At 41.4% G+C, this 24,564-nt stretch overlaps 1 protein-coding gene and 1 long non-coding RNA gene across 7 annotated transcripts in view; one reads left to right on the top strand and one right to left on the bottom strand.

Annotated features, from left to right (window-relative positions):
- The window catches only part of GRIK1 (glutamate ionotropic receptor kainate type subunit 1), a 170,680-nt gene that overhangs the window by 90,784 nt on the left and 55,332 nt on the right, over positions 1–24,564 (top strand). For all 6 annotated transcript variants that reach the window (XR_008574344.1, XM_054806112.1, XM_054806129.1 and 3 more), the window contains exons 3-6: positions 2,559–2,816; positions 10,571–10,752; positions 20,603–20,656; positions 22,386–22,559. Coding sequence is in view for 5 of the 6 variants with exons in the window: in XM_054806112.1 (XP_054662087.1) it covers positions 2,559–2,816; positions 10,571–10,752; positions 20,603–20,656; positions 22,386–22,559 (668 nt within the window). In the remaining variant the exon portion in view is untranslated. The remainder of the gene's footprint in view (positions 1–2,558; positions 2,817–10,570; positions 10,753–20,602; positions 20,657–22,385; positions 22,560–24,564) is intronic.
- The window catches only part of LOC129197572 (uncharacterized), a 30,460-nt gene continuing 8,449 nt past the window's right edge, over positions 2,554–24,564 (bottom strand). The window contains exons 3-4 of the long non-coding RNA XR_008574345.1: positions 8,743–8,904; positions 2,554–2,684 (exon numbers count right to left, since the gene is read on the bottom strand). This is a non-coding gene — a long non-coding RNA (uncharacterized LOC129197572). The remainder of the gene's footprint in view (positions 2,685–8,742; positions 8,905–24,564) is intronic.

Genomic DNA, 24,564 nt, shown 5'->3' with positions numbered 1-24,564 from the left:
CTTGTAGACCAAAACAGAAAGGGGAAAAAAGTCACAACTCTCCTTAAGCACCATGTATTCCTTCACCTCTAGGAGGCAACCTTGAAGTTTGATAAAATTTTATATACAGCAATCTAGTTCCTGGAATTACGTGGTGTGCACACAATCTCACTCAAACAAGTCAGAGAAAAGCCTGGAGAAAGACCCATAAGTTGCTAAGACTTTTCAGATGTGCTTTGCAGTTCACTATAACATCTGTCACTGTAAATGGTACCAGGTATGCTTGCTATAAGGCAAAAGATGTGTCTGCTATAAGGGAAATGAAGGCTGGAAAATAAACATGCTTCACGAATCATGCTAGAATGCTGGTGACCTGCCACCTTTCAAACATCTAAATTACTAAATTCTACTTGTGGTACTTCAGTTTCTTACTAAAGATTGGAAAAAAGGAGAACACTTTCAAAGAACATTGAAAATAGCTTTAATTGTGTTTATTGCATTCTTTTTCAAGTACCAGATATATGCTGGAACTATATGCTATTAAAAATCAAGTATGCTGGATTTATAATCCATATAATCCAAACTAGATAGGATTTTAGATTCTCTGTAGAGTAAGAATCACTTCTGAGACTATTGTGAAAGTACCTTCTCCATTTAATCTGTAGGAATGAGTTCATTATAAGTATTTTTGTAAATCTACATGCAAGGAATCCATGCAGACAATACAAATTTCTTCTCATCATAAATTATTGATATTATTTATGCAATTTGCACTTTGAAACTTGTGATCCTTTAGGAAGGCTTCTGAATTAAAACCTGTGCATTTTATGCTGTCTGTAAAACACTCCTTTGTAGACTGAAAACAGAAAATAATTGATTTTCTGTCATATTCTATTACTATCAGAGAGCTAAATATTAATTTAAAAAATCTCTGCTCATTGTGGATGTTTGTGTACTTCGTATTTGGAATCATAGCATCACAGAACGGTTTGCATTGGAAGGGACCTCAAAGACCATCCAGTTCCAACCCCCCTGCCATGGGCAGGGACACCCTCCACTAGACCAGGTTGCCCAAAGCCCCATCCAACCTGGCCTTGAACACTTCCAGGGAGGGGGTATCCACAGCTTCTCTGGGCAACCTGTTCCAGTGCCTCACCACCCTCACAGTGAAGAATTTCTTCCTAATATCTAATCTAAATCGACCCTCTTTTAAAGTCATTACCCCTTGTCCTATCACTCCATGCCCTTGTAACCAGTCCCTCTCCAGCTTTCCTGTAGGCCCCTTCAGGTACGGGAAGGCCGCAATTAGATCTCCCCAGATCCTTCTCTTCTCCAGGCTGAACAATCCCAACTCTCTCAGCCTGTCCTCATAGGAGAGGTGCTCCAGCCCTCTGATCAGCTTCGTGGCCCTCCTCTGGACTCGCTCCAACAGCTCCATGTCTCTCCTGTACTGGGGCCCCAAAAGCTGGACACAGTACTCCAGGTGGGGTCTCACGAGAGCAGAGCAGAGCGGCAGGATCACCTCCCTCGACCTGCTGGTCACACTGCTTTTGACGCAGCCCAGGACATGGTTGGCTTTCTGGGCTGCAAGCGTACACTGCTGGGTCATGTTGAGCTTTTCATCCACCAACACCCCCAAGTCCTTCTCCTCAGGGCTGCTCTCAATGCATTGTCCGTCCAGCCTATAGTTGTGCTTTCACTCAATCACAATAATTTCTAAATTTCCCGCAAAGAACTACCTTACAAAGAGTACAGCATTGCAACTCTGTACAGTCCTAGTCGATAAACCTTATTAGAAACATTTGCAGTAAATTTTACTAATGGAAAAAATAATTAATATTACTTCATCTTCTGTCTGTTACATGAAAAGACATGGGAGGGAAAGAAAAATTAAGACACCTACAGGAGGGATTCTTTTGGCTGAGATATAGGCACAAGGAGAAAGAAACCTTTGTTGATACTAGCATTTGACTGATTTGGAAAGGTATTAAAATGTCAGTGTGTGTTGGTTCTTTATTTCTCTGTGTCATTACTGAGGGCTTTAGGCTTTACTGCCTGTTTTGTAAACACAGATTATGGAGCGCCATGAATTATAGCGCCCTTTACTGTTTATTTTCCTTCAGTAGCCTGAAATGAAAGTAATTCACATTGGTAGACGTTTGCCAGTCACGGATGGAATCCATATAGTGTTTGTTGTGACTCCATGAACATATTTCCTGACACGCTGCCATGAAACTTAATTCATGTGACGTCCCTTTGGCAAGCCTGTAGCCAGAAAGCTTCTGGTTTCTCCAGGATAATGCCATTCTGAAAAAGGCAATTTAGGAATCAATGTGATCTGAAGGTAACAAGCAGAGAAGTTGTTTTGGTTTTTATTTGTAGCAAGCAGGTTCTAGGATATAATGCTAATCAGCAAAGCCATTTTCATGAACCATTTGCAAATAGGCACAACGTGGTTACGCATTCTCACTTTGAAATTATGGGGATGGATGGAGAATAAACGATCTCAGTAAACATCACACAAGTTACTTGCTTTTGCCAACTAACAGCTTCTTCCTCTCCCTTCCTCTCCCCCTCAGCATGCGACCAGCTTGCTCTTGGTGTAGCTGCTCTGTTCGGACCTTCCCACAGCTCCTCGGTCAGTGCAGTGCAGTCCATTTGCAATGCACTTGAAGTCCCACATATTCAGACCCGATGGAAGCACCCTACAGTGGATAACAAAGATGCGTTTTATATCAACCTCTATCCAGACTATGCAGCCATCAGCAGAGCAGTTTTGGATCTTGTACTGTACTACAATTGGAAAATAGTAACAGTAGTGTATGAAGACAGCACAGGTAAGTAGTACTGGTGCACTGCAGGTCATGTACTTCTATTAATGTCCATAAATGAATAAATTCTGTGAGAGAGAGTGCCTGTGATAGTTCAGTTTGGCATACTTACAGCAGTTATCCCCAGGACATAGAAGAAAAACATCTTGGAAGGTGCAGCTATCCTGCTGCTGCTGTAGCTTTTGGAAAGCTATTCACTTCATCAGACCTTAAGAAGTCACCAGGAGGTAGCTCCCGGATTCTGAATATTCAGTCATGTTTTGCTTCCTATTTGTGGAACCAATAACACAGCTTCAAACTGATAAATATTCCAGTGTGGGACTGATTAGGGATTCCCCCTCTCAATGAGGCATTGATCTTAAAAGGGATGCATCTACAACCCAAAAGTTCAAGCTGCAGCATTTTTAAAGTAGAGACTGCCTTGTTCCTTGAAACTGTCTCAGAAACAGTCAACTCACTTGTCAGCTGGGTATCTGAAAGTTGCAATTTGTATAAATGTTTCTAGCTTGGGATTCTTAACTTAGAGAAGATCACTCATTCTTGGTGACAAGAACCTCCCCCTGAGGCACACAGCAGTCTTAGCCGTCCAGTGACATACTATGGACAATCAATATCTGTAACACATCCCTTTTTATTCACAGAACAACAGCTACAGAAGATAATAATGCACTAATTCCTGGGACCAAGTGATTTAAAGGCTTATCGGAGACTAAGTTGTTTTTTTTTTAATACAGAGAGACTGTGGAAGAGTGTCAATGTTATAAGGAAGTCCAAGCTACTATTGTGTATCTTTACATATCTAGGCTTTACATACAGGATCATAGAATCACAGAATGGTTTGGGTTGGAAGCGACCTCAAAGACCATCCAGTTCCAACCCCCCTGCCACGGGCAGGGACACCCTCCACTAGACCAGGTTGCCCAAAGCCCCATCCAACCTGGCCTTGAACACTTCCAGGGATGGGGCCTCCACAACCTCTCTGGGCAACCTGTGCCAGTGTCTCACCACCCTCACAGTGAAGAATTTATTTCTAATATCTAATCTAAATCGACCCTTGTTCAGCTGAAAGCCATTATCCTTGTCCTATTGCTACACGCCCTTGTAAAAAGTCCCTCTCCAGCTTTCTACCCCTGTAGCATATATCGTACCAACAGCCAAAATATTTCAGGCAGTGCCATTTCCCTCACTGGAGTGGGAAGATACTGTTTCTGAGAAATGTGTTAACTGCTCTGGTCATTGAGAGAACTGCATACATAAACTGGTCTCAGAAGGAGTCCTATCTGGCAGGATTATACCCCAAAATTTATTCCAAGCATGACTGCACAGAAGGTAATCTCTCCTGCAGTGTAGACTCAGTCATGGTCCATGATCTGGCTTCACAAGAAAAGGTTTGCTTGTAAACAAACCATTAAAAGCTCAGAGAAGTCTATAGCTCTCCTGTCAAAACACAGGAAAGCCTCGCAACTGATTGTTTCTTGCAGGGCACAAAGTTACAGGTAAGGGCACATTCTAAGCAGCAGAAAAGATTTTCTTGGAGACACCATATCTGTAGAGATGAAGAAAATAGAGCCAACTAAATAAATCTTACGCTGACAGTTATTCCACTGTAAACTCTGACCACTATCCTTCAACACTGTCTTTTCATGGTAAAGGTGTAGCTGAACCATATGCATTTCTGAAAAAATCCTGTTGTGCATTAGTGATCATTGGTGCAAATTAAGCACTTCACTGTCAACCCCACTCTGAAACTCGCATTCCCCTTTCTCTTCCCATTGCCCACAGAAATATAGCACCTTCTAGACCTCTACAGATGTGCAAGTAACATTTAAATTGATTCTTTGATAATGGCATAAAACAAACCTGGATGAGCCATGAGCTCAGGCATCTCCTTAAGCCTCTAAAGGAAGTATTAAAAAAAAAAAAAAAGATAAATATAAAATCATGCCTTTTAAAATCACATTGCAAAAACATGTCTGAAAGACAGAATTCTGCTACACACACACACACCCCCAACTCAATTTAATGCTAAAAATGTTGTTTTATTTCTGCACTGTTGATAGCACAAAAGAAGCATGTTTCCTCTTGGATCCCAGAGGCAGGTTTCAGTGCCAATGTTCTGCTCACCTTGGAGTCAGAGAGTACACCACAGGGCTGGAGGCAGAAGAGAAAGAACAAGTCAGGCTGGGCGTACTGCAGCAGTCTTCTTGCATTGCCATTATGATGGTCTAGCTTAGCAGGATTTCTGCTGGGCTCCTAGCACTGCATGCCAAAATATGCTCATGGATAAACAAGTAGAGGTCTTTTTCAGCCTACCCTATTATCAAATTAGCATTCCAAAACACTAAGTGCTGTGTACGTGTTCAGTTACAAAAATGACCGATATTAAAGAGACTTCATTTGCAGAGATATTTAGAAAGTAAATTAATCATCAATCATCTTATTAACTTGGACTCAGAAAAGCAAACGGGTCAACTTTGATCAATATAAATAGTCTTTGGATTTTGGGTTAGAGTGACGCCATTTAGCTCAAGCTCTTTTTATTTCTCATCTCTCATGTTTGACATTGTTACACCACAAGAAAAAAACCCCATATTAACCTATTTTTTTCCTAGACACTAATTGTACATGAAGAGCAGCTTTATTCCAAAACAATGAACTCATAGCTGTAACAGTGAACTTCCAATGACCCATACCCAGATTAGTCAGGTTGAGATTAGCCCTGCTCCAGGTTAAGAGTTTATTTTGAAGTTTAAGTGTGGAAAATCCTGCTTTCCTCCTTCACAGTACAGCACTGCTCCAAGCCCACGTGCCATCATGGCCAGCTCCAGCACGGAGGCCACGTACCGTGTGAGTTTGCCAGGCTGAAGCTGCCCACCTCCTGCAGTTATGGTTTTCACTGCTGCGTGGACACAGCCATTGACAGAAATGCAGTTACCAGTCTGGACTGAGCAATGTTAAAAAACACAGTTCATCTGAGTGAGCTCATGTTTCCAAATGATCCAAATCACTTGTGCCTACCCTCCTTACCTCAAACACTATTTACCATGCTGCCAGTTTTTGTCATCCAAATTTTTTCAGCTATAACTTTTTTCCAGTCAATGATTTTGGAGTGCGTACAGAGACAAGAGCACTACAAATATCTGAACAGCTTAGCACGAGCCTTCACAGACCTCCGCTGTTTAATAAGGCTTTCTCATTTACATCTGCTTTTTGAGATCTGGCAAATTATTATTTTATAGTCCCACATTTTTCATGAGCAGGTTGTACGATAAGTGAAGATGGACACCTCCCAAGGGCAAGTGCTTTACATCTAGGAAGCTACTTGTGTCAACAGAACTTGTAACACCAAACAAGGGCACTTGGTGTGATACAGAGCCGTCTTCCCTTGACAGATTAACATCTGTCTTAATTATAGTCCCAAGTTTCCATTCCTCAGCATTTTACTACCATATCAGCTTTTCTCTTAGCTTGTCCCATGCTTACCCTGGGGTAAGGTGTTCTGTGTTCTCTCACATACCATTTCTGATATTGGTAAAACATTAGCACTTTTTTCCAATCTTCTAGAATTCATTCAGGGTTCCAATATTTATCAGATTAGTTGTTGAGTGTTAGTAATCTACTGGGTGGACTCTATAGGACTGTCAATGATAAGCAAATTTTATAAAAGCAGGTCTAGAAAACCTGCAACCAATAGTGCTAAAAATTACATTTGGACCAGGAAGTACCCTCTTGTCTCTTAGACTTCAATATAAATAAGAATAATAAAGCACACTGCAGCTGATTTTTTCTGCTAATTGCTGTCCTTACTGTGCCATTGAAAGATGGACTTTCAGCCAAAGTAATCTTTCTTGATAATAAATTAATGGCTTCTGGCTACAAAGTAAATATTTATTTAAACATCTTATAGTGTCCTCTTTCTGGAATTCTCATCCTGCTCATTAATGCCTGTAGCTTTCCAATGCTAGGGAAAAATAAGACTCCTAAGCAAATGTATTTATTTTTCAGGCTGAGATTGTGCTCCTTTTTTCCATATTAAGCATAATCTACGTTATGTTCATAGTCCTCAGTCCATAATCAGCCTTTGTTCTGATTATTAATTCATCTTAATTTTTCAGCAAGGTGTTAAAAACGAGTTAATTTATATCAAGTGCAATGCTTTTGTGTAAGGCAGAAAATTGTCTCCTGAAGATTAAAGATGATCTAACGAAGCCTTGCAATAGACTGCATGATACATCGAGCATGCATTTCCCAAACTTAGGTGCCATAAATTATGGTTTATCTTTCCACATGCTAGAACTGGGTAGACATACTGTTCTCTGGTTTAATTTAGTGATTTGTAATAGATCCCTTCCAACGTCCCACTTTTGCACTTTGTTATGTGGCACATTGATCTGTAACAGACACGTGACTTTGTCTCAGTTATCAACAACTCAAACAAAAGGAATAACACTGCCTTCAGTGCAGGTTTGACTCTGCTTTTGATCTATCTTCCCTGAATTCAATAATTTTAACCTACCAGGTGCTGAGAAGGGCAACTACATCACATTCCTCATCTTCGGTAAGAATCCTTGACTTTCCCCACTTGTTAGCCTGCTCTCCCAGCATTTGTTTAAGGCTCAGGGGAAACAAACCTTTTTGTCATATTAGTTTTACTCGTTTGCACAGGGCAGAATTTGAGTTCTTACTAAATTTGTTTTCTTTGAACTTGTGGCTACAAGAGACATCTAACTTTGCTAACCTTAACACAGTTTTCTAATAAAAAGGAGTACTTTCTCCCAAAGCAGTAAAAGCATTTCTTCAATTTTAAGTCTGGCTGAATTACATATACATTTTTTAATTTTTTATATTTTTTTTTAAAGAAGAGGAAATGGGGGTTGAACACTTTCTACTGATACACACTACCACGCTTACTGCCAATGTATATGATTAATTGCCTGTTGGAATATTGTGTTTACGTTAGGCATGTTTGAACTCCTAAATACATCACATAGAACTTGCAGTAGTTCTAGAGATCATGAAATTATATAAAATATTTGAAGACTTTCACATATTTTAACATTTTACTCAAGTGTCAGACCAAATAATTTCTCTTGATCAAACCACTAGTTGAAGTTGGAATCCAACCCCAAAGCTTACTGCATCGATCAAGGTTAGAGACCACAAGATGCTTTCTCAACAATACAGAAAATTCCCAACCCTGTTTCCAAAGGAAAAGGGGAAAGCGTTTAGATGGCTGGCTAAAAGCAGCAGAATACACACAGTAGGCCAAGAAACTTAGTGAAACAAGTAGGTTTCCATCTTTATAGATTTTTTTTCGAAGCCCTAAATTGAACCTTTCCTCTCAATAGTACTGGCTAATGCTTTCTCCAGGCCTTTCACAGTTCGTGCTCAGCCACCGCAGCTTCCACCTGGCCAGACTCTACAACATCTTTCCTACCCAAGTTTCTGCTCCAGCGCAGTCCTGTGTCGCTGTTCAGGTGACATCACTTTGCAGAGAGGGGGCCGATGCCCAGGATATGTCTCTTCTGAGCCCTTCCCAGCTTGGCCACTACTTCCTTCCCAACCTCATGGGCAGTCTGTGATCCCTTCTGCCTGTTTCAGGCTAAGCTCCGGATGGTGTCACCAAGTGAGAGAAAAGTGACTATCCTAAGCACTGCACTTGCCCAGGCCTTCCTCATCCCCCCCCACGAGTCAGATTAGGCACTTCACATTTAAGATTTGTCCCAACTCAAGACTTGGTGGCATCATGTCCAAGGGTTTGGATTTGTTGAGCAGGAGGAAGAAGAAGGAGAACACTGATGGTTATTCCCCTGTGCTATTAATTATACTGGCAGTCAGTTGATTCACGCTTTTGCCTGGTCCTCCAGAAAAATAACTGCAGTTCTTTTCACTGCTTCTTTGATTTATTCAGTACACTATAGCTAGGCTTTACCTTCGCTTCATGCGGTAGTAGGAAGTGATGGGAAGTGCAAGGTTCAAGTCTCAAGTAGATATTTTAAGGCACACAGCATTTTCCTTCCCCCAAGGTGGAAGGTGGGTGGGCAAATCTTTTTCTTCTGCTCTTCACCACACTTGCACTTAAGTAATTTTCTTGCTGGAAAGAGAAACAACAGTACTCAGTCTGAAGCTGTGGATAAGATGCAAGGTTCTCTGCATGCTGGACTCTCCCTCCCAAATCTCAGTTTTACCTCTTAGAGTCGCCGTTTGTTATAGTGGCCGAGACACTGCAGTCAAGGGCTGAACGCTTGACTGCATGGTACAACCAAGCTACAGCTTTACAGCCAGATTACATAAACTCCCCTACTTGTTAGTGTTGGAAGCATGTGCCCCATTCTCATAATAATGAGCTCAAATTGTTTCATATTTACACAGGCTGGCTTCCAGCCAGGCTCCAATCTCACAGTGCGTGCAGTAATTTACATTTGAATACTTATAATGCTTAATATTCTATATTGATTGTTGATACTTGAAAACCTGCAAAGAACAGACCCAGCATTGCAGGCGGAGGGAAAGATTAGTTTTTTCAAAACACATTGCCAGTACTTGAATGAAAGCCAACAGTCCTCAACATAGCAATCACTCGCTAACCTCAGAAGAAGTAGGGATGCTTCATCTTGCCTTATATGTACCATTGGACCATTCAGCCAAGGACATTCACGCACAAGACAAATAGATATCCACTCTCAGCAGGAGAGCGATGAGTTTTTTCATATTAATAATTTGTTTGATTTTTGTTCAAGAAGTGCTTCTTGCCTGTATTCTCTCTCTCGTTATGCATATTTTTAAGGCAGCCTTTTACTTTCACTCAGCAGGAGATCAGAAGTTTTTTGTGGGTAAATTACATTCATGGATAATGAGAAAGACACTGTAATCACACACCTCAAAGAACTCTTAACTATCTTACTTAGGTTTTGGAGGCGGTACAAATTACATAGGAGTGCTGAATTAGCTAGTAGAATTGCACTGTGTTTAAATACTTGGACAAATCTTCAACTGGTTGAGCTCCACTGACTTCAAATAAGCCGTGTAAATCTGTACCAGCCAAAGACGTGGTCTTAGAAATCATGTTCTTGTGTTTACAGACGTAGAGCTGGATCTCAAAATATTCCAGTTCTTTATAAATTCTCAGACTTGCTGAGTGACTTTATGCAAGTCACGATGCCTTCAGGCTTTTTGTCTCTAAACTGATGATAAGAAAAATTTAAGGCTCCTTCTCTGGGGCATTGCAATGTATGCTGAAATGAGGACAATGAAAGCCATATGGATGGCTATTAGGGGTAATTATTGGTAAGTGCCACTCAGGCAAACCACTGGCTTCTATGTGAGCCACAATGGAGGTGCTGGCCATTGAACACTTTTCTCCCTCTATCTCCTGTCGTCTGCTCATGCTTGACATTAGGCAGGAGGCTTCTTCAATTCTATGTTCTTGTTGTTTAATATTGCAATAATAATTAGCTGCCGAGGAAGAAGCACTGTATTCTTTTTACAATAAACTGTATCAATATAGCTTCAATACAAACATATCCTGTAGTAAACTAATTAAAAATATGTTTCATAATATTTAGATGTTGAAGGCAAGTATAACCATGAAAAGGAAAAGTTATTATAACAATATTAGTTAGGAGGCTGGCAAATATGAAGCTAACAACTACCCTTTGGGTGTGTGAAATATGTTGGGACTGATAAGAGACGCTGTTTAAGTGACAATAAATACTCATTGTACAGAATGGTTAGTTGTATAATTGCATATAATTTTTCAGGTCTAATACGCCTGCAAGAGCTCATCAAAGCCCCTTCTAGATACAACATTAAAATCAAAATCCGCCAACTGCCGTCTGGGAATAAAGACGCCAGGCCTTTACTCAAGGAGATGAAGAAGGGCAAGGAGTTCTACGTGATATTTGACTGCTCACATGAAACGGCAGCAGAAATCCTTAAGCAGGTAAGGGGAAGGGGGTGAAAAAGCACGACCTTCATTTTGTATCCTGAAAGTTGTCAGCCACTCTGGTTTTCCTTTGCTGGGAAACAGTAAAACAATGCATTTACCAATTAGGCTATAGGCTTGTTAATACCAGGGACAGAAATTGTTACAGAATGTGCAGCAGCATCTGAGCGCTTCACAAGACTTCAGGGCTTTGCAGAGCCGTAAGGGCCAGCAACAGTATTGATGGCTGAAGAGAAGCCCACAGATACCCTGCAGAAGGAAATATATATTTCTTTTTAATACTGCAGGTTCTGCTTCACTAGGGAGATTGTTGCATTTATTTTAGCTTGTCCTGGTTTAATCAATAGAGTTTTTATGTCTTCCCCACAAGAACTGAAAGAGCCTATTTTGGAGTGCTTAGGGAGCGGCTCACGTTGAGCTATTGCCTCCACGGAGGCTGCACATCAGGCTCAGTGCTGACTGCAGCAACAACAGGGTATTAATCCACTGCAGACGAGAGCGTAACTTTGCGTTCACATCCCTGTAACAAAGCAAGATTTGGTCTGCTGGCACTACCTCATTACATTTTAAACTCTGGTACAGCAAGAAGATGGAACGGAGACAGTATCAGAAGAAAAACGTGTACTTTAAAACAGGAAGAGAGGCGATTGTTCAGGGGTTGACATAGCCCTGACCTAAGCGTGAGAGTTGGACAGCCACACAAGGCAAGGACAAACACCACAAAGCCTGATGTTAATGGGCTGGGACGTTACTAGGGGCACACAAAGAGTGGTGTAAATTAGAATTTACTGTTGTCACTTGCTATGTATTTCTAGACAATCAAAGTCTAAAGCACTGGCTCCTGCAATTCATTGACCTATAGACAATAATTCCAAGCAAGCAATACATTGTGAATGACATTTTCCTTTTTTGGTTGTTGTTTCTACTGTCAGTCTGTCTGATGGGAAACGCTGATCCCAGAAGACCACCAGAGAGGTTCCACTGATCTAAATGTGCAGATATGGGCTGTCCCATAAAGGTTAAAATCTGTGCTTCCATTCCAGAATGTTTTGCTGAAATATTTAAGTTGTGCAGACTGGCATTCATATCAAAGTAAGCAAGACAACTTGCCGGTTGCATTAGTCTGTGGAGCCTGAAACCATCCTCTCCAGACTGGAGAATCTTGGTCCAGTGAATAAGGACTTCCAGGATGGTGTCCTAAATCAGATGCACTACAGCTAAGAGCAGCATACACGGTCCCATGAACGAGTAGAGTTAGATTTACTGCTGTCAGGAAAGTTGGCCTGTACTAAATTTTAGGATTTTTTTGGTGCAAGTTATATATTTAAGCTACATCAGGGCCAGATGCAGGCGTGATGTTGGGAATGTGAGGGAATAGCAAGGGGAGGGTGCATAATCATACAGCTGCTCTCTCATGTGATGGAGGGAGCACTGTAGCAAACAGAAATTGGAAAGGGGGGTGGACAGGAGAGCTGCTGTCCCCTCACTCTGCTCCCCGTAGGGCTGTCCAAAAGCATCAAAACATGCCAGCAGGAACAAGCTTCTCCAAAATGAGATTTGTGGGGGAAGAGTTAAACTGACAATACAAATTTTCAAGGATCTGCAAGGAGAAAGTACGTGTATCTGGCACACTGCAGGAGGCACAAAGCTTCAAATGTACCAGGCTGAGAATGAAAAAAAAAAAAAAAACCCCAAAAAACCTTAGTGTCAAAAGAAGAAGAGGAAGTGCTAAAAGATGCACTAAGACCGGGCAAAGTGGCAGAACAGTTTGTGTGGGAAATGGATCAGGGAGACAACTGACAGGCTGCAGATACAGATAATGCTCTGCAATGCCTTAAAAACTCAGAGGAGGATGGTGAATGGCAGTGTGGGAGAAAAGAGGAAAATTAGGAGAGGTACACCTGTGGGTCAGAGCTGCAGGAAAGGAAGCAACATAAATATAGGCTAGAAAAAAAGGGAAAATGGCTTTTATATGAGGTAGTTCGGTGGCTGAATCTGGATGCTGGCAGCAGTAACTCAGGTGTTGAAGTTCCTCACTGTCAAAGGCAGCTGTGAAATGTGAAGGTGTGGAGGGCTCTGAATTCAAGTGGGACTCATCTGATTGTGGGTTAGCTGCATGAAGTACCACGGTTCACATTCTCATCACTGCACACACAAACCCTTATATAATTTTACACTGAATGGAAAAAGATATTAAAGAGAATACTCTAGAAATTATTTTAAGATAACTCTGAAATATTAGTAGAGAATATTTTTTACTTTGTAAATGATCCAATAGATTTTATGGGAAAAATACATGTAATTGTTAACTTATGTAAGATTCCTAACAGGAGCAGGAATCAGAGCCAACAGTCACCTAAACCTGTCCCCAAAGCAACAATTTCCTGTCTGCCTACTGTATTTACAACAATGTAGTAGATGTTTAGTAGCCCATGCAGGAGAAGATAAATAGAGGAAGTGGAGATTTGTAGCGGGTTGGGTTCTGGAGGGTATTTTACAGATTAAAAATGCAGCAGGGCCACACAGGGACATACCCACCATTGCTTATGCTCGGTTCTTGCGTTCTTTTCACCCTCCAAGCCTGCATGGGTTTCCCCCTAAAAGTTTTGCACAAGGGGCTGCATTTCCCCCTCTCCAAGCCCAAGGGTGCCCCCTCTGCACCAGGATCTGCTCCATCTCCTTGGGACAAACCCCCAGCACCAGCGGGCAGCATCCCCTCACCTCCTTCAAGCCTCACCCATGCTGGGAAAGCGGCAAAAGGCAAAAGGAAAGCTGAAGGCACAGGCAGGGCAGGAAATCTGCTGCCCTTCTTCCAGCGATGCCTGTGCCACTGGGATCGGCAGCAGCAGCAGCAATGGCTCTCGCTGCAAGCAGGGGCTGCTCCGGCCAGCGCTCAGGGTGCACTGGCTGTGGCACAGCTTGCTTCCCAGGGAGGGAGGGCAAGGGACGCCCGAAAGCTCTTTCTGGGAGCAAAAGGATTAGCACATCTAGAATTATGCCCTGAAAGTGTCGGCACATGGAGCTGTGTTTGGGAGCGTGGAGCTACCTGACCCAGCCACTGTGAGACCAGGGGAGGTAACCTCTTCACTTGCTTCTTTCAATCTTTTGTTTACAAAACAGCACAAAAGACAGATTTCTTCTCTTAAACAAGACTATCTTTTGCTTATTTATAGCTTCAACTAAAATGCCATTGAGCCACACTTCCTTGTGCGCAACAAGAACAGGCAAATCAATAACCTAATTTAAACAAAATACAAAGCCTGCACACAGCTGAATAACCTATTCCCTAAACTCACACATTTCCCCTTCTCTCTGACATGCTGCAGAGAGCCCAGGCTTTCGCAGTTCCTGACCAGCTTAATGAGCCCGGGCCCTTTCCTCACCCAGATCTGGAAGGAACAAGAGGAAAGTATAATTATTAATTGCTGCCTTTTCCAATAGTCACTTTGAATTTTCTCCCTGCGTTCCCTCACAAGGGTTGGTAACCTCATGCGACCGGCGCACGGCAGCTAAGGGAATTTTCCAGCTCTGTTGCATGTACCAGGTAACCACCAAAACCAGCAGCTCCACTGCCTAAAGTGACCCGCTCCCCAGGGATCAGGATATTCCAGAATGACTTGAACTGGGAGGTTATCCCAGCAGGGTTTTCAAATAAGACGTACCATATCAGCAGAGCTAATGGAAAAAGTTGCAGCTGGTCTGTCACTCCCATAGTCTACTTGAAAATCTTGGCTGCTAGAGCTTTAAAGCTCATGAAGACTGAACAAATCATCTGACAAGGAGTGAGATCTAGTAGATAATTAGATGCCAAAAGCAGGAGCTAAGCACAGCTGTGGCTTCTTAGGGTAAAATTGTGATCTCCAAAGTCCCAGTCAGGATCTGCTTAAGCTCTGTAGGAACATCCCTGTTTGACTCCAGCATTGTCTGTCCTGCTCTGCGGGTGCCTAGCATCTCTCTCCTTTCCAAGTCTAAAAATAGATATCCCTGAAAAAGTGTGAGACAGTAAGGCACCCTCCAAACTTGCCTAAGACCAGCAGGATTGAGTTCCTTACACAAGGAGGTTGGAAACAGCTTCTTAAGGAAAAATCTGGTGGTTACAACATTTACCTGAAATGTTTTGTGGGCAGAGATTTGGTGCGCTGTCTAGACTTGGTAAGCAATCCCACAAGTCAGTTAAATCTGGCTATTGCAAACTGCAATCTGTTTTATGCACAAATCTTCCAATATATCCTGGACATACTGTATTTAGTCTGATATTGCCTTTTTGTCTAAGGAACTTAGTTCAAGAGGTTAGGTTGTTATAGTTAACCTTCAATTTATTCTTCTAACACACCAACAGTTGACATAGATTTTACTGCTAGGCAAACTCATCTCTGATAATTATGTTGCTACTAGCCTTGAATTATCTGCTCCTTCCTCCACACGTCTAAAATAAATTTTATGAAATGTACTGTATATTTAATCAGGTTTAGGACGCTCACAGAGCTTTTTATAAAGACTTCTATGTTCACTTTCGCTATGTGACAGACAGAGAGCAAAATAATTAATTCAGTTCCTACAGAAGTATGAAAACTAAGTGTCACCATAGTATACATTCTAGGTACAATAATAAATGTGAGAATATAAAACTTCAGTTCCTTCTAGTAACTCGACAGCTAGGCTGAAGCCCACTCTCTGCTAAGAAAAGGCAGGATTAGCTCTGTTCTCACTGCTGCTGGAGAAATACCAGCAGCAGATACCCCCAGATGCCCCCCAAGCCCCAGGGTGAGAAGCACCTCACTGGTTCTCTTCTCTCTTACTGATTTTATAAAGGGGTTGTCGATGGGGGGACATCCTTTTCTGGCCACCTGGTTACTGCTGAATGGCATCAGATGGCAAGAGCGTTGGTCCCTAAGGCGTGCATGGGTTAAGACATCAGTAAAGACCATGGGCACAGAAAGGGTATGGCGGGGTAATTCATCCTGAAATGGGCTCCAGTTCCCAAATATAAACATGGGTCTCTATAGAAGTAAATGTGGCCATTGCCTTGGAAGCTTTATTTTGAGATTTGAAGATACAGCAGCACGGGCTATAAATCAGAGTACAGTCTTTTGGGATCCTTGCTGTGCAATGTCATAGCTGCACTATGCCGAGACCTCTGCCTCTCTGTTCTTGTTAGCTGTGCCATCTAGATGAAAGCTAAACTAGTTACATAAATTCAGCACAGTGCCATCCATGCTACATCTTGCACGTGGAGTTGATCTTTGCTTCCTTGGAAGATTCACTGGGTGGTGCAAATGCAAGTAGACTTTCAAACTGAAAGAGTGCTTTCAGTCTTGGTACTGTGAGATGATGTCCGTGCTGGAATTTGAAAGGTAATGCTGCTGCCCTAGCTCCCTGGGATCTCTTCAGGAAGCAGAAGGAGCCAGCTACAGCTGACTGGGACACTGGGCCAACACATTTGTCCTGCCCTATTGCTATGGCCCTTGCTTCCAGCTGGACTCCAATACTTGCAAAGTATTTACAGAATATATCTTGTTTCTTGACATGGCTCATGTCCACGTCGGAGGAACTCTATACCACTCCAGCTGGACCGCTGCTGTGCCTGAGCAGGATGCATATTTCCACTGAGTTAAGTCACGTCCAAGTAAAGCTGTCTACATAGAGTCCTGGGTAGCACTGTAAGCACAATATAAACTTTTTATATTGAACACTTGAGAGGCAAGGAGGCAGAGGGGCTTTTATTTGTTATGGTGTATCTTCCTGGGCTTAGAAAACAGTGGTGGTACTAATTAATTGGATAATGAAATGCATTCATTTAATAGCGAGGAAATTAAATAATAGCATGAGTGAGGAAAATGCAAAGTGAAAGCAAGCAAAGTATTTAATGCAGTTCCCACTAATATGCTTCACCATCATTCTGGTTTCAGCCTGCCTTGAAGGAAGACTGACACCAGCTCTAAATGAGGCGGTGATTTTTTTTACAAGATAAAGAACTGCAGGTTGGAGCTGGGATATGATGCAAGCCAGGAATAGGGCACCCAAAGAGAATTACAGATATAAGACAGAGTCCTTTTATCCGGTTTACGTCAGCTTGCCATATATAATTTGACCACTGATACTTTTTCAGATCCACATTACAGTTCATGACCCACTGCTAAAAGTATAGATCTGCAAAAGACAAGGCCAAAACTTCTGATCTGAAATGGATAATTAGAGATGGAAATGTCTTTATCCTGTTTGCCAAGATAAACCATAATGCAACCATATCTGAATTTGGTTGAAGGACAGATTTTATACAGGGTAGGATGGATAGGAGATCTACAAGGAGAATGGAGAATATTTTAGCCTGGTTTCACTAGTTTACATTCATCTAAGTTCCGCAGTAAGTAAAAGCTGTTATTATTTAAATAGGACATTTATATCAGAAACATAATTATTTAAATAATTACATACAAAATTATTTAAATAGGAATGTGTAATGAAATCTCATTCAGTTGTGGGCAGCTATATATGCATAAACCAATCTTGCTGCCTTCCCTTCTCTCCTCTGGGCTGCTGTGCTCGTTTTCTCCAGTGGGGAGAACACTTGCTCTGTGGGAAGAGCCTGTGCAGCTGCTCTGCAAGGTACCTCAGAGGTGTCCCAACCTGAAAGGAGTCTTTGCTCCTAACATGCTTTTATTATTGTCTTGCTCCTGCTAGTTCCTAGAAGCTGCTTTCCCCGTACCTGCTGTGTTGCAAACACACAGTGGAAGATGAGTCCTTGTAACTCTCTTATTTACACTAATAGGAGCATCCAAGTCATTCAGGCTTGGCAGTCATTAATGCTTTGGGGTCTCCAGCATGATGCTCAGCATTCCTCTTTCTTTCGCTTTAACTTGGCTTCATCTCCTGATTTCCTAATACCATCCGCCAGAGTGGGCATTTGGTACTTTGATTAAATTGTCACTCATAGGAAATTTTACTTAGCGACCACGTTACCCTAAAACATAAGTAAGTTATTATTACAAAGTCCTTACGTTCCATGAATAAAAAGCACCCTATTTAGGTCAAGCTACAGATCTAACTCACGTGTCACAGTGATGTCTAAGTGCTGTATAACTGTTAGGTAATTATCATCTTCAATGACTGTTAGAGAGGAGGAGAACCAGTTAAGGCAGTTCTTGTGAGCAATGCTAAGTGAGGGGGCAGAGCTCAGTGGCAGATCAGGGCCCAGCCTGGGACAGATCCAACATCAACTCTTGTTCCTTAACCAAGCGAGGACATTGCTAATGTGTGTGTGCCACTTACAAGCTCCCTTCCAGCTATCTGTATCTTCATATCTTAATTGAGTCATTGTTAATATAGAAATTACAAAAGTGACATGTTGGTTAAGGTTTCCTGGGCTGCTGCAATGCTTTCTTGGGAAGAATTTCAGCGAGCATCTCTCATGGAGCCTTTGGGTGCAGGGTCCTTGGCAAATCCATGGCACCCTTCCAGCAAATGCCATCGTCAACCTGTGTCTTGGCTATGGCAGATAACATTGCGGGCTGAACCTCACTTTTTACAAGCAATTGCCTTTGGTCTTCAGGGCTTTTGATTCTGTTTGTTTGTTGTGGTTTTTTTCAAAGACAATCCTGTAGCATGACTTGTGAAATCATTGTTATTCACAGGTATGTGTGTGTCCTTCCAGCTCTGTTTATAGCGCATTACTTGGGAATCAATATTCTCATAAAAAGTTTTAACCAGAAATGTGTTCAGGAGGCAAACACTCCTCTCAGGCTACTATCCTTGGATTTGTGAGGAAAGCAATAACCAGGCTACCTTGGATTAACCAGCTGGTTACCCAGTAGCAGTGTAGCTGCAGCAGCACAAGCTAGATAATGCTTCCCAAACATCCAGGCTACACACTTTATTGTAATTCTAGTTAATTTATCAGTCTAGTTAATGTAAAGCTGTATTTTAAGGCATTATGTGGCTTAGCATTGCCCTGATTCTCCATTGTCTTACTATTTCTATGCAGGCAGATTGCAGTTTATATCTTCTGCTAACAGAAGTGCAATGACTCGATAGCATCTCTTCTATCTCAAACTAGAATTAAAACTGTAATGAATCAATAATTTAAATCTGGGTATTTGTATCCTCCTGTTTACACTTATTACTATGAACATGCTTTCATACTGATGTAACACCATGGGCTAACTGCAGACATCCTCTAGAGGACCAAATAAACTTAGACATACACAGGACTACCTGGGCTCCAACCACATTTGTATAACCTATGGTATGTGCCCCATGTGAAGCAATTGGGTTATTTCAATACACTTTCAGCTCAAAAGAGACCTGTATCATAAAAATCCTGACTGGCACCTCCTTCCCATAGCAGGGACCTTAGACACAGAAATCCAACAGCTCCAGGGAGCAGAACTGCGTCCAGCCGGGTCAGCTGGGAAACACAGCACACAAAAGTTTCCATTGATCATATATATCATTTTCTGTGCGTAAATAGGGAAGGAACATCAGTCTCCAGGATTGCTAGATTGCTCATTTCTACAGGTAATCAAATAACTCTAAGAAATGGAATAGAAGAGGATTAATAAAATAAGAAATAAAAAAGGCAATTTTGACATGTAAATTCAGTGGAGCACTTCAATAAAATACTTGCCTTCTGGCTTGATTTTTAGTGGCTGGAAATGGATTGGTTGTTTGTGATTAACACTGAGCTGGTTTTATTATCTACTGCAGCTTAGAAAGTTTAGGTTTTTGCCTTTTTTTATGTGAGGAGTTGCCATACACAGTCACACAACTGATTTTCAGAGGCTTTTGCCATGAAAGAGAATTTTGGCAAGCCAAATCATACTATTTTCTGTCGTCTTTCAAACAGCTATTCAGGCACTGCTAAACGTGTCCTAAAATACTATTAATAGCAGATGCTTATGTTACTGCGATCAAGACTGAATAATGTTTAACCTTTGTCTGTGTTACTATCACGATAATGAATTCTTGGGTAGTTTCCTAGCTCATCGTTCCTCCTCCTCCTCACAAGATCCCAGAGAGGGTAAAAAGGTAACAGTGTGCATGGACGCTGCAACGAGCGGAGGTGATGCTGGGCTGAAACTGTAGAGAATCCTGCTGTACACCATCAGGGGTGTTTTGTGTAAGAATTCCCAATCATTTTTAGAGAGAGGCTGAGGGGAAAAACCCCATCCCTCTCGAAGTTTCCTGCAACGTGAGGGCTGGGGAAAAAAACTCTTCCTCTCCTGCCCGAGGTGGCCAGTCAGTATGCCTTTACATGCCATCCTTACCTTGCAGACCTTCAAAAGGTCTGACGCTAGAAAATTAATCCAGACCAGAAATCCTTTCATACCAGTTGTTTTGACAGCCTCCTGCAGACCTGCATTCCCCAGGTGGAACAAAAGGGGTTTATAGAAGCTTTTTTCTTTTTGTTTTTCTGGTTTACTTCGGTGAGTACTCACCGAGTGTCTTGTTCTCACATGGTAATGCAGAATTAAAAAAAAAAACAACCCTCTTCTAAGCACTTTTCTCTACAAATTCCATTGTCTGCCAGTAAATTCCTTTGTAACACTTCTAAACTGCAGACTAAAGAATTTCACTTTTAAAAAATCAGCTCCTTGTTATCGCTAGTCATTTTTCTTGTCCTAGAAGTTTTGCAATCTTTAATCGCTTTCCTGAGCAGAGGTGATAAAAGCATAATTTAAATACCTTATGATTTTTTTTGCTCCTGAAGAAAAATGTAGGTTTTATTGTAATCAAGTTTTCATAACCTGTAATGTATTGTTCCAGATTAACGCGTGCTTTTCAAAAGACAGTGCAGTACACTGAAAGCATCCGGTGTAAAGTACATTCACCTTTCAACCTCTTTCAACAGATTCTCTCCATGGGAATGATGACCGAATACTACCACTACTTTTTTACAACACTGGTAAGGAGCACTAAAGATTTGGGGGTGAATTTTCTTTGTTGCAGAAAAGACAGCTAAAAATTTACACTTTTTCTAGGGGATCTTTGTTGCCATTATTCAAGGAAACCCCTGGAAAATTAGTACTAACATTCCTTAGTAATATCAGGAGTCACAGTTCTGTAAGAAAGCTGGTTTTGCAGTATCTGTGGGGCCGGCTAATGCTTTAATACAATGAGAATTAATTGCAGTATTGTGTTTAAGGAGGAGCCATTGATACAGGTGGATCAGAGTGAAACAAAATAATGAATGAATGGCTTTGCAGTGGAGCCAAGTGCAAGCACCACGGGTGACGCAGTTCATCACTAAAATGTTTACTTTATTCATAAAAACACAAAATCACATATGTATAAAATCACTTGGGAAATTTTACAGTAAAAGAAAACCCCTAAATTTTCTTCTATGGTACAAACCTATAAATACTTATTTCAGCACATTTTTTCCTGTATATTAACTAACGTGCTATGTATATATATAACTCAATCTATGCTTAAGGTCCATTTGCATTGTAGTCCAGAAAGAGAGCAAAGAACCAATATTGCTAGAACAATCCTAGAGGGCTGGTTTATATCTGTTCATGTGCATCAGCTTATTCTTTCTTTCCTTTACTTATAAAATTCTATGTGGAATTGAAAAATTGTTTTGAATCCAATAGTCAATTCATTAGTCAGAGAAGACTCTCTAGCTGTTTGGAACTTGAAGTAGTACCTTGAAATAGTTCTCTTTGAGGCCATTTAAACATCAAGAAAAATGTGAATATTTAGGATTCACTGTGGAACATACAGTTTTATACAATGGCAGTGAATCTAACATAAAATGATAACCACCACCACCAATATGCATGAGATAATATAGAGCAGATATTAGAACAAGCAGTAAGCAGTGCTGGTGGTAGCTCGGCGTTGTGGTATTGTAAATGTTGACATTTTGATGGTTACTGTGGTATTAAACCATGACCAATGCATTTGTCATTTTACTGGCCTGCCGGGATCAGCAAAAAGTTGTTTTGAAAAACAACCTTCAGGCTTTGAAAAGCAGTTATCATATTTACACTGCCTGATAAATACAGCTGCGGAGTGTGCCACACAATTATATCACTTAGAATATCCATTATTTTCCTGCCCCGTTAACGCCGAGCACTGAAGCGTGTGGGTTGACTGTGCACTGGCCTGACATGTCCATTAGACATACTGGCAGCAAGTCACCTGAAGGAGGCAAGGCAGGAGAAAAATGGGATTCATAAGTAGTAAAAGTGTATAGCTCTTGACATCTCTTGGAATTTTCCTTCCCTGAGTTGAGAAATAAGCTTGACATTGGCCAGCTAATTCCTCATGTTGGTTTGTCAGAGCTGTAACACTGTTAGAGGACTGCTGTAAATTAAAATTAGATACTGCTATGCAGGTTGGTTGCGAAATAATGTTGTTGTGGGGAAATGATATTTACGTTCCAACAAAGCAGATATGTGGTTTGTCATAAATTTCACACAGCTTTGGTTTATTCAGATTTATAACTGAAGCGGTCAAGACTAGGCTTTGAGGACAAGCGGAGCGTTCACAGAGGAGAAAAAAAACAGCACTGGAGCTTTGGATTGAAAATCAAATACAATTTTGGTCTAATTGTACCTTCTGAACATTTTGCTGTAAAAATACTACATCTGGTTTTCTTTTTTTTTTTTTTTTGAATGATGATTTAGGATCTATTTGCATTAGACCTGGAACCCTACAGATACAGCGGAGTAAATATGACAGGGTTTCGCCTGCTCAACATCGAGAATCCACAAGTTTCATCGGTCATTGAGAAATGGTCAATGGAGCGTCTACAGGCGCCACCGAAGCCAGAGACTGGCCTCCTCGATGGCATGATGACGGTAAGTGAACAACCACAACGATGCAGGGGCGTCTACAGTGGGCTTCGCGGCGCTGTTCTAGCTGATGTGGCCCGATCCCATTACTGCTTTATTTCACAATGCAAATGCTGAAGCAGCATCCCCAAAACAGCCTTCCTTTTACCTGCTTCTCCCCAAAAGTGCGTTTGGCCCACGAACCAATGTTGTACTTATCTGTGTGACAAACCACTGCTGGGCAGCTCTAGAGGTGGGTGGCAAATCTCTGTCATGGTGCCATCCAGCTAACATCATTCATCTTATTGTTGTCAAATGTATAGACTTCTGCCTCATTTCTCTAATAACGTTTGGGATGGAGTGAAGAACATAGCAGGAAATAAAAACTTTCAGAGCAGGTATACGATTTATAACCTGCAGGGAAAGATATTGTACATGTGGACAGGTAATAGCATTTTTAAATTGGAAAAGTGCCCTTTCTCTTCATTTCCACCATCTACAGCAACTACGGCTTTTAAGATGTAATTTAAAGATAAATGAAAGTTATCATCAAGCCAGGAAATTAGGATTTCCTCCCTGCCACTCCCCCAAGAAGCAAAGGAAAGAATAGGAACAATTACATGGGCAGCGTGACTCCATTCAGTTTTGTCAGGTGAAGGGTTGCCATCTTTTTGCAATATAAGATAATAAATCCCATGTACTGATTGGAGTTCAAACTGATATGAAATAGACTTTATTGCAGATGATTGCAGGGAAAATTTTGAAACATCCTAACATCCTGAAGAAAAATGCATTATGTGTGCTATCTCTAGCATTTCAAAAAAAATGTTGCTTGTTTGGGCAGTGCCATTGTGCTCACTCATATGCAAAGCAGGGGAGAAAGCTGCCTCTGGGAACTTCTGATGTGAATACACAAGACCTGCAAGGGCAGCTGTTCACCTGCATTCACCCAGCTGTAAAACTAGGAAAACCAAAGTTCTTACTAGGCTCTTATCCTCTCCTTTGCATCTCTATAATCTCTTAGTGTCCTTGATGCTCTGAAACAGCATGAGCACCAAGGAAAGCATCTTTCTAGTTGGCTGTGATCTTTTAAATATTCATAGCAAGTGCTGCTTATTCAGTGTGATGGAGAGCTGCAATACTGCTATATTTCATTAGACAATAAGGCTATGACAAGCTGCACAGTATAAGGAGATCAGGATTACATGTCCTATTGTTAACTCAGGATTTCTCCCTTCTGGTTCATGCTATATTGTTTGCCCTGATGTCAGGTTGTGGGAAGTCAGCAGGGCATGAGTAAGACAGTTGTGAGTTCATGTCTCACTTTATGCCCGAATTGCACACAGAGGCATAGTTGTTCTAATCAGATCTTTGGGTTTCTTTGCAATAATTTAAAAATATTATGAAAATTAGAAAGACAAGTTCTTTAGTTCTAACTTTAGTCCCTTTCTTTTTATGCACAAGTACAGACATCAATATAAGGTGGTTTGCTTCAGAAAATGAGGTGACCTTTTGTTCCTCCACGCAACCCCAAGCCCTAAACCAGAACAAGAGCGAGGGGAAAATAAAAGGCTAAGGGAGGTAATACAGCCTCCCAGTCGCTGCATGGCAGAATGGATGAGTAACAAGTTACACAAGCACTAGATTGAAACAGCCAAGTCTGGCAATGCTGCCAACATACAAACAATGCAGGATGCACCATGCTATCAAGTAAAAGCGTCGGTGGTCCCAGATAGGAGTGCAAAGTGAGGTACACACTAAAGCATTTTCACCAAGTCTCCAGAGTCTCTAGGCTTGGGACAGAGGCAGACCGGGACTCCAGTGCTCAAGTAAAATTCAATCCTGAATGCACGTGTCCCCAGTCTAATGTAAAAAACAATCTGAACTCCACTGACATTGATGGGAATCTTTCCATTGATTTTGAGGGATTTTGGATCAGGCCCTTAGTCCCTAGGTCTGCTTAGAGTAAATATCTGTTTTAAGTCACTCAATGCTGAGAACAGCTGTTTTTGTCTCCCCCTGCTTGCCTCAC

The sequence above is a fragment of the Grus americana genome, chromosome 1 (assembly GCF_028858705.1).
Source record: "Grus americana isolate bGruAme1 chromosome 1, bGruAme1.mat, whole genome shotgun sequence".
NCBI lineage: Eukaryota > Metazoa > Chordata > Aves > Gruiformes > Gruidae > Grus > Grus americana.
This window is presented reverse-complemented; position numbering and strand designations above follow the sequence as displayed.